The following is a 15,781-nucleotide window of genomic DNA, read 5'->3' on the forward strand; positions in this document are numbered from 1 at the left end:
TGAAGGGTTTGTCGACTAGCTACTTTTAGTCTGGTGATCCGCGGGGCTTCTTTACAGCGTTGTTTGTTGGAGAGTTTGTCGAGTAGCTACTTTTAGTCCGGTGGGCGCTTGGTGGTAGCGTTCGTAATGAGGTGATGTATCATGGACGGTTTACATACCATTCATTCGCTTTGATACACGATACACATGCTTATACATATTTTAGAAGTATGCCTTTTTCTACAAGAATCTAGATATAGTTCTCACATCCTTGACGGCACCCGCGAAAGGATTACGACTCCACCACACTCATCCTCATCCATTCATGGATTTTTGTTTCTTCGCACCGAACGTTATTTGGAAGCATCGAAACGACATCGTCTGCAACAATGCATCTACCCTTGAAGCCCACGTCCCCCAGTCGAGTGCTGAGGAAGGCAATGCCTCATGCACGGCGGGCATGTTATGCGGTGATCCGCGGGGCTTCTTTACAACGTTGTTTGTTGGAGGGCATGTCGAGTAGCTACTTTTAGTCCAGTGGACGCTTGTCGGTAGCGTTCGTAATGCGACGATGTAGCGTGGGCGGCTTTTATACTCTTTTGCTTTTCATCTTTAATATACATTTACAGTATTATGTATGACACGCATATGCAAATATATCTTTTTTCAAGTATGATAATTCTCATCCAGGTGAGAAGTAAGCAAGTTTAATCTAGTCTTCACTTTACAAGAAACCCATGGATAGTTCTACCCACGAAAACCCTGCGCTCTACATATTGGATGTAATAAGATCTTAATCATCTTCTCGAGGTAAAAATAAAGGAGCATGGTAAACATGTTTTCTTCCTCTTTTGGCAGCATTGGCGTGGCCAGCATTTTTCTCTCGCAAAAGATCCCCTCCGGGTGAAAAACGAGCTCCACAGGATAATAGTAATAATAACAAACCATCTGCCAAGAAAAGAAAGAAAAAGAAAAAACGCATGGCCCACCGGGGGCTCAAACCAGCACGTGTTCCCCCCGGCCTCTCGTCCCTCGACTCGGATAAATACCTCCTCTCCCCTCTCTCCCCCCGTCTCCGTAAACAGAGAGAAGAGAGAAGAGAAAGAAACCAGCAGCAAATCCCACATCCGCCTCCGCCTTCCCTTCCTTTTCCTGCCCCCGATCGAAACAGAGAGCTAGCTAGAGATATTCCCGCGAATCTTCTGCTCCGATTCCAAGCCCGTCCCGGTCTCGGTCGCGCCCCACTCCTCCTTCAATCCTTCTTCACCGGAACCTGCGGCGGCAGTTCGAGTCGAATCGCTCCTCCTCCTTCGTCGTCGTCTTGGCGAGGCAGAGCAACAGAGGCCGGGAGGAAGAAGAAGTCGTCGGCGGCGGCGAACCGGACATGTGCGTGGAGGGATTCGAGGACGCGCAGATCGAGAGGCCGGCGGATTTCGCGGTGGGCAACCCCCCTCCCCTCCCCTCCCCTCCCCTGTTCTACGCCCATTCGATTTGACTCTGTTTTCTTTCCTTTTCTTGCGATGTTCTTGCCCCTGTGTGGATTCCGCTCGCTGAATTCGGTGGTTTCTCTGTCCGCCGCGAGAACATGAGGCCAAAATAGATGTCTTTCTTTCTCCTTTCGTCCATGATTCGTGCGTGTTAGTTGTTGCTCCGGTCTGGACGGTCGATTAGTCGAGGAGGAGAAGAAGAAGAAGAAGAAAAAACCCACCAGTGAGTTGGTTGCTTCGTGCACACACTTTGCGTGCTGCGCGAATGCTTCCGTTTCTCCCCTTCCCTTTCCCTGAAAAATCCAGAGCCAAGTAGGAGTAGCAGAGACTATTTGGCACTAGTTTACTTATTGCAGCTGGAATTAATGAACTACTCCCATTATCTCATCTTTTACAAGAACATACTACTAGTAGTAATATTATCCTGTTATTATTCTTATTTTTTATTAGCAAGAATTACTAGTAAGCAATATTTTCCCATTATTATTATTATTATTATTATTATTATTATTATTATTATTATTATTATTATTATATCTCCCTTGTGCGTAAGGTGTGAAGAATTGTTTGTTCGGCGGCCCAGAAGTTTCTAGCTGGGATTAAGCCAGCCGGGGCGGCGTGCCGCAAAAGCGAAATCTTTTTTGTTGTCCTGGCTCGGCGGATGTCATGCCCCATGTCTGCTTCTGCATGTGCATTGTTGTTCACTTGTTCTTATGCGGTGCTTCTGATCCTGTGATCAAAATCCTCGTGTGGGATTTCCAGTTGACGTGGTTGCTCTGCCATCCATTCGTCCGCCGTCACAGGATATTTGCACAGAGAAAGATATTTGCATCTGAAAGTTAGGACAAACTGAACTGTTCACAAAAATCAACGTCTGCAAAGTTCACACTTGGTAGTAGTGCTTGGTTCCTTTCTTCTTCTCCCACTAATTGAGGTTAAATACTACTAACACCAAAGAGGGTGTCCTTTACATGTTTTTAACAAGTGTTGGGGAAAGATTTATGGTTCAACAAATGGTAATCATCCATCATCATCATCTGTGTTCTTTAGTCTTTACATGTAGAACAGTCAGCGCTGGTAAAGTTCAGATAGTGCTGTGCCCCTTTCTGCATTGAGGCTAAGGAAAAGCTGGCCTTTCCCGTGCTGTGAAGCCTCCTAGGACGACACGTCCTTGGCAATTTCCTGGTGATGTACGTGCCTTTCTAGGTCTGAATTACATAATCATGGGGCCGCTTTGTCCCTTTAGCTTGCAATTATGGGTTGCAATGCCGGCAGGCAGGTAGTGGGCTGTGGGGTGGTGCTCAAGAATGTACACCTGGAAGCTTGACATTCCTCGGCTAGTCAGTACTCAGTAGCACCTTCTGGGGCTTGTGGTTTGCGGTTTTGTCAGTGCGTTCCTGTGCATTTTGGGGGGTTTTGTTTATGATTGCCCACACTCGAAATGGCTACTCGTGGCATTCTTTGTCGAATAAGGGATTGCCGTCTGTCGCCGACTTGACCGAGTTGGGCTTCTGTTTGTACGTCCCTTTCAGCTAGGTGGATTAGTGTTGCTGCAAGCTTGCAAGTCATCCACTTTCTATGTGATGGATGGTGGCGACGTTACTTAAGCTGTTGCATAGTTGTTGATAGGGTTGAAAACTTGGGAAGATAGATTCTTTTAACCTGAGTACACCCTTTGTATCATTGTCCTAAATGTACTCTGCTATCCCTTACTGCTATCTTTTTTTCAAAGCTGATGCAGTACCTTGTTTCTTCATCAGAAGACTGCCGTGATCTAATCTTCTGTTAATTTGCTAATGTGCAGATGGAGAGAGTCTGTGAAAACACAGTGTCCATTGATTTCAAGCAAGCCAAGATGGTGGCTGGGATTGAAGAGAGCTGGCACAATTTTGTCCCAGCTATCCGATCAGGGGATTGGTCTGACATTGGTGGCCGTGATTACATGGAAGATGCGCATGTCTGCATCCCCAACCTAGCCAAGAACTTTGGGTACAACATGGTGGATGATGAAGTTATTTCCTTCTATGGGGTAATTGCTTATTCACTTCTCAAATCTGGTTGTTCAGTTTCACAGTAAATGTTCCTTTTTCTGACATAATCATGTCCTTACGATTCTCAGGTGTTTGATGGACATGGTGGAAAAGATGCCGCACAGTATGTTCGCGACAACTTGCCACGGGTCATCGTGGAAGATGCTGCTTTTCCTCTTGAGCTCGAGAAGGCAGTCAGGAGGTCGTTTGTGCAAACTGACAGTCAGTTTGCAGAGAAGTGCTCTCTACAGGATGGGCTTTCTTCTGGAACAACTGCACTTACAGCAATGATTTTTGGGAGGTACTGTTCCTGTGACCTGCAATCCTGGCTCTTACTTTAGTATTTTCATTTTATTGGTGACCAGAAAATCATAATGCAATAGAGTACTGGAGTTGACTCTAGGTTAACTTGTTCCTGAAGCTGCTTTTAAACTAATGCATCATAATTCAAAAAATCTCAACATGCTTTAGACTAAGGTTAAATTTCTCTAAACTGCTGCACTTGCACTAGGACCTCTTGTGATACTGCTACCATGCACATTGTGTTGTATGCCAATGCCAGTATGGCTCATCAGAGTTAGCATCAGTACTCCCTAGCTGCAGGTTGCTCTGTTATTGAGTGACCAGCAATGCTGATTGTTTGCATGTCTTGTGCAGGTCTCTTCTGGTCGCAAATGCTGGTGATTGCCGAGCGGTCCTCTCCCGGCGCGGCGCCGCAATCGAAATGTCCAAGGACCACAGGACCTGCTGCCTGAATGAAAGAAAGCGGGTCGAATCCCTAGGCGGCTACGTCGACGACGGCTATCTGAACGGCCAGCTAGCGGTCACCAGAGCGCTGGGTGACTGGCACCTCGACGGCCTGAAGGAGATAGGCGAGCCGGGAGGCCCGCTGAGCGCAGAACCGGAGCTCAAGATGATCACGCTGACCAAGGACGATGAGTTCCTCATCATCGGCAGCGACGGCATCTGGGACTACTTCTCCAACCAGAACTCGGTGGACTTTGCGCGGCGGAGGCTCCAGGAGCACAACGACCTCCGGCGGTGCTGCAAGGAGATCGTGGAGGAGGCGATCCGGCGGGGCGCCACTGACAACCTGACGGCGGTCATGGTCTCCTTCCACCAGGAGGCCCCTCCCCAGATCAGGGTGAACAGGGCGGGCAGGGTCGAGCGGAGCATCTCGGCCGAGGGGCTCCATAGCCTCAGGGTGCTCCTGGAAGGCCAGTGATCGATCTCCGACGGCGCGCCATTGTCGCCGCCTTCTTCCTCTGCATTGTTGAGTGTCAACTGTAAGTACCGATCCGCCGTCGTCGACATGCCAGTTGTGGCTCCATTGTTACCTGGGAATAAAACCAACGAACCTGAAGAAGATCTCACCCGCCATTGTGAATTGTTTGTGAGGCACCTGTAAATATAAGTTGGGAGCTTAATTAGGGTGGTATAAAAGGGAGTCAGTAGCGTGCATCCAGGGGGCTTTGAGGCTCATTATGAGATGATGAGATGTGTTGTTCCCCCTGTTTAAGTTTTGTCTGTCAAAGAAACCATTCTCTGGTTATTGCTATTGTATCAGTGTAACTTGAGTTGTCTCATGTGTTGATCACTGATAAGATGAGATCTGTTCTTCCCCCCTGTTTAAGTCTTGTTATATTTGATCATTTGTTTAATTGCTATGTTGTTATCTACCATCCTCTATTTGGAATACAACAAGAAACTACTCCCTCCACTTGAAAGTAAGTGTTATGGTTTTAGTACAATAATAATGTTGTATAAAAAAACAAGCAAGTAAAATTAACAGAAACTGTAATGCAATATAAAAAGACACAAGCAAGTAAAATTAACGGAAACTATAATGCAGTATACTATAGAAAAACAAGCAAGTAAAATTAACGGAAACTATAATACAGTATAAAAAAGCAAGTCAAATTAAAGGAATCTATAATGCAGTATCAAAAAATAAGCAAGTCAAATTAAAGGAATCTATAATGCAGTATCAAACAAAAAACGAGCCAGTAAAATAACAGAAACTATAATGCAGTATAAAAAAAGATCAAGTAAATTGAACAAAGATCAGAGTGATGGACGTGGCCATGATTTGACATGAGTGTTAAACAAATTTGTTCAATCACAAGCATTGCACATTTGCCAACAGTTTTCTTGCATAGTTTCGAAAACTAGCCTGGACGAAAAGGTTGAGACTAGCCCAGACAAAAAGGACGTAGATCATCATCCAACTCGGAAGGAAAAGAATCTTCAGGATAACTTGAAGATCGACGTCGAAAATGACGGCAAAGGGAAGAAGACAGCGGTACGTGGTCGATCGGACTTGAAAAAAAGAACAGTCATGCGACAATTGTGAGATTTGCTTTTCAAATGAATGCAAGGGTTTAATTTAGGACGTGCATGCTGGGTGGACATGGCAGTTTTTTTTTCAATATAGTACAAACGCAAGCGCTTATATGCACACGCATACACTCATCCCTATGAGTACACACATGCACACCCTATCTGTATGAGCACCTCCAAGAGACAGAGCCCACCGGAATTTGAATCCCGATGAATTGAGGATACCGCTGTTCATCTACCCATGCAACCACAGGTTGGTTCGCAACATGGCAGTTTTTACTGTGTTTAGGGGGGAATTTCAAGGCAGGTGTGGCAGTTTTCATTACGTGGTTCGTTGGAATTTCATCCTCAGAAAATATTCCTCGGATAGCATTTTCGTTTATTTGTGTGCATATGAAGTGGCAACTCAGACATATACCAAGGAATCAGAAGTTACTTAAACATATTCCTTCCGTCCGCGAGTAAGTGTATTTTGCCCATTTGTCTTAAGTCAAAGTTACTTAAACATATTCCTTCCGTCCGCCAGCAAGTGTAATCCATTTGCCGTCGCGTCTGCGAGGACACGCTTGCTTGTTTTAGCTGCCTGTCATAATTCTTTCTGGCGGCGACACGTCCGCTTGTGTTTATCTGCTTGTGATTTGTTCCGGCGGCGGCGACACGTTTGCTTCCTGCTCACTCCTGGCGTCCAGCCCAGTGCAGTGCATTTGTGCGTAAGTGCACAACGGCTCGATCGCCAGTCCAAACATTTTTTTATTCGCCCATCACCTGGCCATTCTTTGCAGCGAAAGCATCCATCCCCCCGCGTGCGTGCTTACTCGTTTTCTCGAGTTCGCAAGGATGTTCTTCCGGAGATGAGTTCAGAAATTTAGCATATCGATCAGCAGTATAAATAAATACTGTCAAGAGTAGAACCGTTGGTCGGTCCGCGTCACATCACACGCATCGCGATCATGCATGGTGATGATGGCTCGTGAGACAAAGAGGACGGCCACCATCCAACTCCAGAGGAGTAAAGCTTCAAACCAAAAGCAACTTCCTTGAAGCAGCAGCCGCACGTACGTTTGGGTTTTAGTATAATCGTAGCGTATCATGAGCAGATTCCCAGGTTACCGCCGGTTCACACTTCACGCCTCACCCCCTGGCACCCGCGATCACCACAGAAACCCCAGCCATCCTGATACGTTCTCTCGGCTCATTTCATGGCTGGAACGACCGAGAAAAATCGGGCTGATATTTTCTTGTCCTCTTCTCTTTTGTCAGGGCGCAACACAGGGTATATGCGGTGGGCGCGCGATCCGCCCGCACTACGTAGCGCCTACGCAGCCGCCGCCGACGGGGATTTCCGGTGGTGGTGGTGCCGTGCGGGCCCCGGCGACGGCACCGCGAAAAGTTAAAGACGGCGACGGGCGGGATGGGACGGGGGATGGCGTGAAGTTGATCAACGCCAACCAGATAGATATATCATCGGAGACGGAGATAGAGATCGTTTCTTGAGAGGAAAATTCAGCTCGTTGGAACATACTACGTATACTGTAATTTTCGTCGCCCCTAGCTTTGCTTCATCCATGATAAGAATAATGCTGCGTCGTGGATTCTGATTCACCGTCCACCGGGTAGCAGTGAGACCGGGGCGATGATTTGTTCACCGCCCCTGTTCTTATAAGCGAGTCGCCACCCAGGGGTTATGCAGGATACATTATGTGGCTGATTTGTTCAATGCCAATGGCTCATGGAAGATGTGATTGCTTGGGGGCCAGGCAAGTTTGGGCTTTTTTCAGTTAAAAGTGCTTATGATTTTGCGTTTGATGAGACTCAGGGTTCTGTGGCTGCTTCTAGCTCTGCTCCTGATGGTCGAAGGAAAGGCTGGAAGATGATATGGTCCTGCGATATACCACCTACTGTACGTAATTTTGCTTGGAAAGTGGTTGTGAACTCACTGCCCACATGACAAAATAAACATTCTCGTGGCTCGAAAATAGATGGCATTTGCCCTACCGAAGTTGAAGACAATTACCATCCATTCCTCCGGTGTCCGCAGGCTTGTGGACTACGGTACACCATGGCAGAAATGGTCTTTTTCAGAGTTAAACGAGATTAAGAACACAGGTAAAGAGTGGTTACTGCATGTTCTTGAACCGATTTCTGACATTGAAATGTCCATGTTATTGATGACTATATGGCGTAGTTGGCACGTCCGCAACGAGATCATTCATCATAAACCACACCACCTGCTGAATCGTCGTAGAGGTGTTTGATTAGCTACCTAGATTGTCTCATTGGACTAAAAACTGACTTCTGCGATGATCCTACCGAAGGTATGTCAATTATATCTTTTGATAAACCAGTCAGACCCGTAGTACCGGTGCAGTATGCTTGTTGGATGCCGCCTGCCTCTGGTTGGGTGAAACTGAGTTCAGACGGAGCTTTCGCCGACGATGGTTCTGCCGGTGCCGGCATGGTCTTGAGAGACGACAAAGGTGCAATCATTTTCTTTTCATGCAGATCACTTTTTTCTTGCCGAGAAGCGTTGGAAGCTGAGCTTTGTGCATGTATGGAAGTGTTGGAAGCTGAGATGGTTGTCATTTTGAAATGCTAGTCGAGAAGCGTTGGAAGCTGAGTTTTTTTTTTTGTGAGATGTGTCTTTTTTTTTGGGCGGGAGTTGAAGGTAGGACAACGACTTGGTTCGGGTCAGGTCCTTCAGCTTCTTTAGAGCTAGCACTTGCAGATTGTAATGGTAATGATTGTTGAGTAATACAAGTTTCTAACCGCAAAAAAGAGATTGTGAGCCCTTTTATTTGTCTCTCTACCTTCAAAAACGAAATTACAATTAAACTAGTAGCACGAAGCTTGATCTCACTAATGATACTACCATATCTCAAAGGGAAATATAGATGCAGAGTAAGATTGATTTTGGGGGCGTGACTATGTCTCACTACCAGCGAGACAGAGTAAGCTCTCGTTGAAGGCGCCAGCCTAAATGAGCCGGCCCAGCTCACGCGAGGCCGCTGCCTCTTTTGTTTGTTTGTTTGACCCTTTGTTTTCTTTTCTTTTTTACTTGTGTTTACACTTCCAAAAATTCTAAACATATATATTAGAAAATATATTTTCGTAATATTTTTAATCATGCATTAAAAATGTTAAATGTGTATAGAAAAAATATTGACCACATATACAAAAAATGTACACAAAAATAAAAAATTTGTGTGAAAAGGTTGATCATGTATTTCAAATATGTTAATCAAGAATTTGAAAAAATATTAAATAAGTATTAGAAAAAGTTGAATGTGTATAGAAAAAATGTTGACCCTGTATGCGAAAATATTAATCAAGCATTGAAAAAAAATGTTGAACAAGTATTTAAAAAATGTTATTCAAGCATTCAGAAAAATGTAAAATGTGTATAGAAAAATGTTGATCATGTATTAAAAAAAAATCTTAATATTGCATTTTAAAATGTTGATAAAGCATTTGAAAAATGTTTAAATGTGCATAGAAAAAATGTTGATCATGTATTAGAAACATCTGAATCTTGCATTTGAAAAATGTTGATAAAGCCTTTGAAATTTGTTAAAATGTGCATAGAAAAAATGTTAACCATATATTAGAAAAAGTTATTCATGTATTTAAAAAATGTTAACCAAGCATTTGAAAATTTTAATGTGTGTATAGGAAAAATGTTGACCATGTATTAAAAGAATGTTAGTCTTGTATCTCAAAAATGTTATCAAGCATTTGAAATCTTATATTTAAAAAATGTTAACCAAGCATTTGAAAAATTTAATGTGTGTATAGGAAAAATGTTGACCATGTATTAAAAGAATGTTAGTCTTGTATCTCAAAAATGTTATCAAGCATTTGAAATCTTATATTTAAAAAATGTTAACCAAGCATTTGAGAATTTTAATGTGTGTATAGGAAAAATGTTGACCTTTTTATTAAAAGAATGTTAATCTTGTATCTCAAAAATGTTATCAAGCATATGAAAAATGTTAAATGTGTATAGAAATAATGTGCACCCCCTTCCATCACTTCCTCGGCCTCTTCATTCTTTGGCGTAGGATCCTTTGTGTTCGCTTCTTTCTTGAGGCATCAAATAATGTATATCGTTGGACAAGAATTACAAGATGTTTAACACAAAGTGTTTGTTCATAATTGGCTTAGCAACAATTAAAAAACACTACATCTTCAATAAATGGTAAAATGCTTAAGAAGCAAGACATTTATAAGTAACTTTACCATCTCCTTCAACTGTCCTTTCTTCAGGAGCTCAGGGGCTCACTATCTGGGCGGTAAGCAGGCTGCCACGCAAAGATTCTGGATGCAAAAAGAAAGTAACAACATTTAGTAATTCAGCCATATTCCTAGTATCTACATATTAGTTTGTGTTAAAAAACAATGCACAAATCTTATCACTGCCGTTGTACCATTCCATCATGGTTGCAAGCTCCTTGTATTCAATGTTTTTGTCAATGTTCTCCTTTGACAAAAATATCCCTAAAATCATCTCTCCCCTCTTAGCATTAAGGAGTGATCTTGCAAATACAAAAGGTTTAGGGTATGAGCACCAAATATAAAATGGTGACACGTAGCAATGATTTTCATAAAAAAGGTCACTGAATATAATAAATATAGGGCTATGCTATGCACTTATAATTAACAGTTTTTTGACTGGTACTTATAATGAACAGCAGATAATAAAAAAACAGTATGTAAAGTTAAAATATGGAAAATAGTACTGAACTGGATGTATTAATATTTCAAAGAACTTATGGGGTATGAACATATTATTCGGAGGCATAAGGCCATGTCCAACGCTCAGCTGCCTGTTCAGACGCCTAACGAATAATAATAATTAATTAAATCAATTAGCATAGGTCTAGGTTTCCCCGCCTCCAGCGTGGCAAATTTAGTAGGTGTCGTGTGTTAACATAGTAGCAACCAACCTGATTCACTTCCATGACCAAGTTGGCCATACTGAGGAAGTCCTGATGTACTGAATAGCACAGAAGAACTAAATACATCTTAAAAGAAATGACGAAGGAAAAACCCCACTAATTACAGCCAAAGCAGATAATAATCTAAAGTTGTTATCATGAGAAGATGATCAAAGCTTGCTTTATCTGAAAGAGAGAAAAAACGTGCTAATCTTTAAGTTTAATAGTTTCAGGAAGGCCTTACAGTACGGAAGATCCCTCAACCGATGACAATTAGATAGTGAAGTCGGCACCACAAACAACATTAGTTGCTTTAGTAACAAGGCAGGGGAGTGGCGACACCTTAGTCCCTGCACCAAATTTGGAACAACACGGAGTCAGGGACAACACAAAAATAACAGCAGTGTAAGAACACAGTGGGAAAATGAGTTTCCCATATGGTCAAATTCCCATAAATTGTCAGAACTGCCCCATCGTCCTAAACAATATAAGTTATGTATGCTCATGTCATAAATATTTTTATTGGTTTCATTATCACCCAAACAGGTAGATTCTAAGAACAGGTGACAATATAAGTTGTATTTGCTGCACTTCTAGTTGTGTCATCTATCAACCATAAAAAAAGCAACAGGAGAGGGAGTCAACCACTCCTTAGTGAACTCGTCCCCAGCAGTCACCAAATACAAAGCACTTCCTTCGGTCACTCACGACCATCGGATGATTTCTTTCAACACCCGCTGCAATCATAGTGTATCTGCAGAACTGAGAACTGCTAATTAGCATTTAGAAACATGCCTATGAAACATGTAATGCCGTTGGTCTATTCAATTCATGTATGTTGAATGCTAGAAATAACAGTGGTGAGTATGAAACGTGACAAAAATTAAGCATTGACTCATACTTGATACCTGCAAGTCTGCAGCCAAGAGTCTTGACACGCAAGAACAACAAGAACGGCGAACCTGCTCGAGTAGCCAGACGGAATTATGCAAGTTGCACTTGGAGATCCTCTCAGCGCTAACGAGCTGCTGGGCCGGCAAGTGCAAGGTGCCCCTGCTCCTCTTGGCCCATCTGCGCCACAGCCTCCTGCGACATCTTGGGGACGAACTCCCTAGCCGTGACCTCCAGGACGACCTGCGATCGGCGTGCTCCCCGGGCAGCGGCGGCGGACGCGAGGAGATCGGCGAAGGAGAAGAGGTCAGCCGTGGCCGAGGCGCCCAGGAGGAGGTCGCAGCAGAGGAGGACCGGGAGCGCGACTGGGGCACACTGTCTGAAGGACTCGAAGCAGCCAACGCCGAGGAGGGAGAGACGGGCAGGGGCGAGCGACAAGCGCTCGGCGGCGGCACGTCTAGGATCTCGGCGCCGGCAAAGGGATCCGTGATGGCGGCCAGGGCGTGGTTTCCGTCGATATAGCGAATAGATCAGCGGCGGCGAAAGGACCTGCGATAGGCGGCTGGAGCGTGGTTCTAGTCGTTGTATCGAATAGATCAAGGGCAAATCCCATAGATCACAAATAGGAGAGCATGAAACCTGCACAAAACACATTTAGTAATAACACCACCAGTTACTGAAGCTGCAAGTTGGGCTGCATTATTCAGTATAAATAGCTTTGCACAACGACCCTGGGACTTCTTTACCAATGCTACAATCTAGTCAAAACTTACAAGTTGAAGTGTAACAGGGGACAAAATAAAATTTCATCTCCTCAACCTAAGCTAATATTTCTGTGTCACATTTTTTTCTAGTATTCAGTGCAGTAGTTACAATGACTAAACGAAGCAACATTTCAATTTTACAGTACTTCTCCAAACTAATGCCAAGTAAAAGTGTAAAACACAAATATTCTCTGGGAATATATATCAGAATATATATAACATGAAGAAAATTTGATGTTATGCCTTAGTATCATTTCATATTGACATCTCATCCAGATATGCTAATATGTTTGGACCTTCATTAATAAACCTCTCAGAAATTAAAGCTGAATGCAAACCTCTCTCCAGGTCAAGTGAATGACGGGTAGAGGAAGCATTACTGTAATAGGCCATTGCCAATTCCTGCAAGCAAAACCAATCCTAAGTTGATAGATTTTCTTATTCAACTATACAAACGACAAAATTTACAAACACTTATGCACTTGCAATCTACCCAGATCAATTCTTCGATAAGGTGTAAAATAGTTGGTTCCCACTAAATGATGAGTCACCTTGACAGTTAATGTCCTAAATAAAAGTTACTTCTGAAAGCACTGCCAATTAGCAACATAACATATGTTCTAGAATGGCAGTCCGTCCTTCATATAATCTTGAGAGGAGTTATTTTATTAGAACACCTTTTATTTCAAAGTAGTTGTTAACATCCCGCAAAAAAGTAGTTATGAACAGAAGTTTCTTCTAAAACAAGTAGATTCTCAGCATAAAGCTCTTTTCTCTATATTCCAAACAGAGGAATATACTGGAACATGTGTAACACATTTTTTTAAATAGAAGGCTCTTTTACTGAGTGTAGCCCAGCTCAAAGGCAAAAACCTGATTATCTACTTACTTAACGATGTCACTCATGCTTATGACCTTCCTGCACGAAATTAAATATTTCAATTACCTGATTCCGAAATCTGCAGGAGCTGAACAAAACCTGCGAATCTTCATACAAGAGATCCTTTTGGTTCCCTATTGTTGCTTGCTGCCCCTATCACCTCACTCCAGATCTAACCTGGAGCTGCCCATTGAAGATTGTAATATATATATATATATATCTTAAATAGAAAAGGTTAAAAATTTAACAACAAACTATCGTGTCTCATAAAGATTCATAATGTGACAGCCACGAACACTGAACCCAATGCGGATGGACAGTGTTGCAAAAAATTAGTACAGAAGGAGACCATTATTAATCCGATCTCTATACACAGATGTCATTATTTTTCCAGCTCATAGCAGTAGTAAACAATATACAGTACAACTCAAAGAGCAGGAGGGGAAAGTCCATGAAAGTAGTGTTGTGCCCGAGCCTCCGAGGCAGCCGAGAAGAACCCCCTGCCACACATGTTCTTTAGAATGAAAATCCTATGGCAAGATTAATACAGATGACATTTACTACTTCTTCCAGTGGACACAAAAGATGTATGAAGATTAACTCCTTCGGCAACATCTAGAAATTCAATTAGCTCACTGCAAATCCATATAGCTTGTCCGACCAAATAAGCACAGGCCTCCAAATAGCCCATGATTTTGCTTCGAATTAAGATCTACTTTTCTGAAATTAGCCTGGGAGAAAACAATATAACCAGACAGGGAGATTGGGAAAAGAGAGAACCGAGTAGGTGGGGTGGGGAGGGGATGCGGACCATGGTGGGCTTGAGGAAGGGTGGCGGACGTCCCTGTCCAGCGCCACCACAAAGCGTACGTCCTGACGGCGGCGCGGCGCACGGTGAGGGCCTTGGCGGCCTCCCACAGCTCTCACACCACCCACTCCTTCAGGTCGTGGAGCTCCCACACTGTCCATCCGCCTAACCTGCCCAGCCCCATAGCCCTTACTGTAGAAACCGGCCTGGGGTGGGTGATGGAGACCGAGGGTCCCCTCTTGTCGGCCATGGATTGCCATGGCGGCCATGGCACACAAGCCGCGTGAACGCAGATTCGATCGGGAGCCCCTTCCTTGACGACCACGAGCGCGTCGCAGACGTGGAGATCTGCCGCCTAACCTTGGTGCGCGAGGACGCGAGGAGTGCATGCGTCGGGAGGATCGTGTCCAGGGCTTGCGTGAACGGCTTGGTCTTCGGCGGCCACCTCGAGCCCTTTCCGTCATGGCCGCGCGATCTCAGATCCGGGAGCCGCTTCCTTGACGAGCACGTGCCCTTCGCGGACGTGGAGCTTCGCCACGTAACCTTGACGAGCAAGCGGATCCGATAATGGGAAAAAGGGTGGGAGCGGTGGAGGTGGCTGAGCGGGAGGGAAGCAGGGGCGACGGCGGCGGCGGAGCGAGAGATGGGGGCAGCACCAGGGGTGGATCGAGAGGAGGGTTTTTTTTCGTGCGAGGGAGGCTAGGACGTCGTCCGATTTTTTGTTCGCTAGTCATAGTTGTCCCTGATTAACCTACGAAATTTCATAGATTTTTGTAGGACGAAAAAAACCAACAGAGATGGGACGAAAATTGACCGACGGAGACTACCAACTGCTCCATTAGGAGTAGAGATCATTTTCAGAATTGTCTGCTGATGGCAGTTGGGCTCAGATGTTTTGTTGCAATGAAAATAACTCGGGCCAGGCCCGTCTGCATTAGAGGGAAACATTTTTTTGAAACGGAGGCAAAAACTTTGCCTCAATTTTTTTATTAAGAAGAGTTTGGAAATAATTACAAGAAACAGACCGAGCTGTCCAAAGTTCCTACTCTCGCGGTAAAGTTGAGCTCAAATGTTTCGCTCCCTCAACAACCCATTGGGAGGACACATCTTTGATCTTACACACAATTACACTAGGCATGAAGCAACATTCCTAAAACCCAAGCATTTCGCTCATTCCAAAGCTCCCATGAAGCAAACAATAAAAGCGATGCCATCCCCTTCCTCGTGTTACCATTAGCAATGGCAGAGAGCTCCACCATTCCAAGCCGGTATTGGAAGTATGGCAATGTTCCATATGAATGTCAGTAGGGCCAAGCCATGCCGGAGGTCCTCTCAAATGCTCCGAGAAAATTTGCACTTGAAAAGGATGTGCGCGGCAATCTTCGATTCTCTTTTACACAATTGACAAAGATTACAGTTCGGCCATCCCCTCCAGTGCAACCGGTCGGCCATCCACACATGACCATGGAGGGTTAACCATGCAAAGAATTCATTCTTTGGTGATGCCCAAGTACTCCAAACAGCCTTTTTCAGATTTGAGTTGTTGGTGTACCCAAGCTGTACAGGGTACACTGACAATATCGAGTACGATCCCGAGGAGGTGAAATTCCAAGAGTAGTCATCTTCAACGTCTTCCCTAAGTTGCACCCCTGGAATTCGGTGATGTGT

General features: G+C 44.2%; 2 protein-coding genes across 13 annotated transcripts; one reads left to right on the forward strand and one right to left on the reverse strand.

Moving 5' to 3' along the window:
* Positions 1–1,044: 1,044 nt before the first annotated feature.
* Positions 1,045–5,122, forward strand: LOC123128813 (probable protein phosphatase 2C 27). Of its 3 annotated transcripts, none has more exons than XM_044548906.1 (4): positions 1,045–1,417; positions 3,271–3,495; positions 3,586–3,797; positions 4,154–5,122. In XM_044548906.1, the coding sequence occupies exons 1-4, from the start codon at positions 1,364–1,366 to the stop codon at positions 4,719–4,721; spliced, it is 1,059 nt and encodes a 352-aa protein (XP_044404841.1). In that variant the 5' UTR covers positions 1,045–1,363; the 3' UTR covers positions 4,722–5,122. The 3 variants fall into 3 exon arrangements, with proteins under 3 accessions (XP_044404841.1, XP_044404842.1, XP_044404843.1); XM_044548907.1 differs by lacking the exon at positions 1,045–1,417 and adding an exon at positions 1,455–1,689; XM_044548908.1 differs by lacking the exon at positions 1,045–1,417 and adding an exon at positions 2,009–2,656.
* A 4,512-nt stretch (positions 5,123–9,634) lies between these two features.
* LOC123128814 (uncharacterized) lies at positions 9,635–14,828 on the reverse strand. Of its 10 annotated transcripts, XR_006463451.1 has the most exons (7): positions 14,117–14,828; positions 13,372–13,488; positions 12,764–12,827; positions 11,679–12,300; positions 11,416–11,532; positions 10,261–11,120; positions 9,892–10,150 (listed from the first exon to the last, which is right to left on the reverse strand). XR_006463451.1 is itself a non-coding variant. In XM_044548910.1 (4 exons), the coding sequence occupies exons 1-3, from the start codon at positions 13,416–13,418 to the stop codon at positions 11,788–11,790; spliced, it is 624 nt and encodes a 207-aa protein (XP_044404845.1). In that variant the 5' UTR covers positions 13,419–14,828; the 3' UTR covers positions 9,892–10,150; positions 10,261–11,787. The 10 variants fall into 10 exon arrangements, 1 of the variants encoding a protein (XP_044404845.1); XR_006463453.1 differs by having other exon boundaries at positions 9,635–9,916; positions 10,073–10,150; positions 11,679–12,827; positions 13,372–14,828; XR_006463449.1 differs by having other exon boundaries at positions 11,679–12,827.
* Between the last annotated feature and the right edge of the window lie 953 nt (positions 14,829–15,781).

The sequence above is a fragment of the Triticum aestivum genome, chromosome 6A (genome assembly GCF_018294505.1).
Source record: "Triticum aestivum cultivar Chinese Spring chromosome 6A, IWGSC CS RefSeq v2.1, whole genome shotgun sequence".
Classification (NCBI taxonomy): domain Eukaryota; kingdom Viridiplantae; phylum Streptophyta; class Magnoliopsida; order Poales; family Poaceae; genus Triticum; species Triticum aestivum.

Bases quoted from the DNA above. Each gene is read 5' to 3' on its own strand.
- LOC123128813 (XM_044548906.1), top strand. From the start codon at position 1,364: ATGTGCGTGGAGGGATTCGAGGACGCGCAGATCGAGAGGCCGGCGGAT. The intron at 3,496-3,585 runs GTAATTGCTTAT...TACGATTCTCAG, and splicing joins AAGTTATTTCCTTCTATGGG to GTGTTTGATGGACATGGTGG. The intron at 3,798-4,153 runs GTACTGTTCCTG...TGTCTTGTGCAG, and splicing joins ACAGCAATGATTTTTGGGAG to GTCTCTTCTGGTCGCAAATG.
- LOC123128814 (XM_044548910.1), bottom strand. From the start codon at position 13,418: ATGAAGATTCGCAGGTTTTGTTCAGCTCCTGCAGATTTCGGAATCAG. The intron at 12,828-13,371 runs GTAATTGAAATA...TTTTGCTTGCAG, and splicing joins CCTGCAGATTTCGGAATCAG to GAATTGGCAATGGCCTATTA. The intron at 12,301-12,763 runs GTTTGCATTCAG...TGTTTTGTGCAG, and splicing joins TTCACTTGACCTGGAGAGAG to GTTTCATGCTCTCCTATTTG.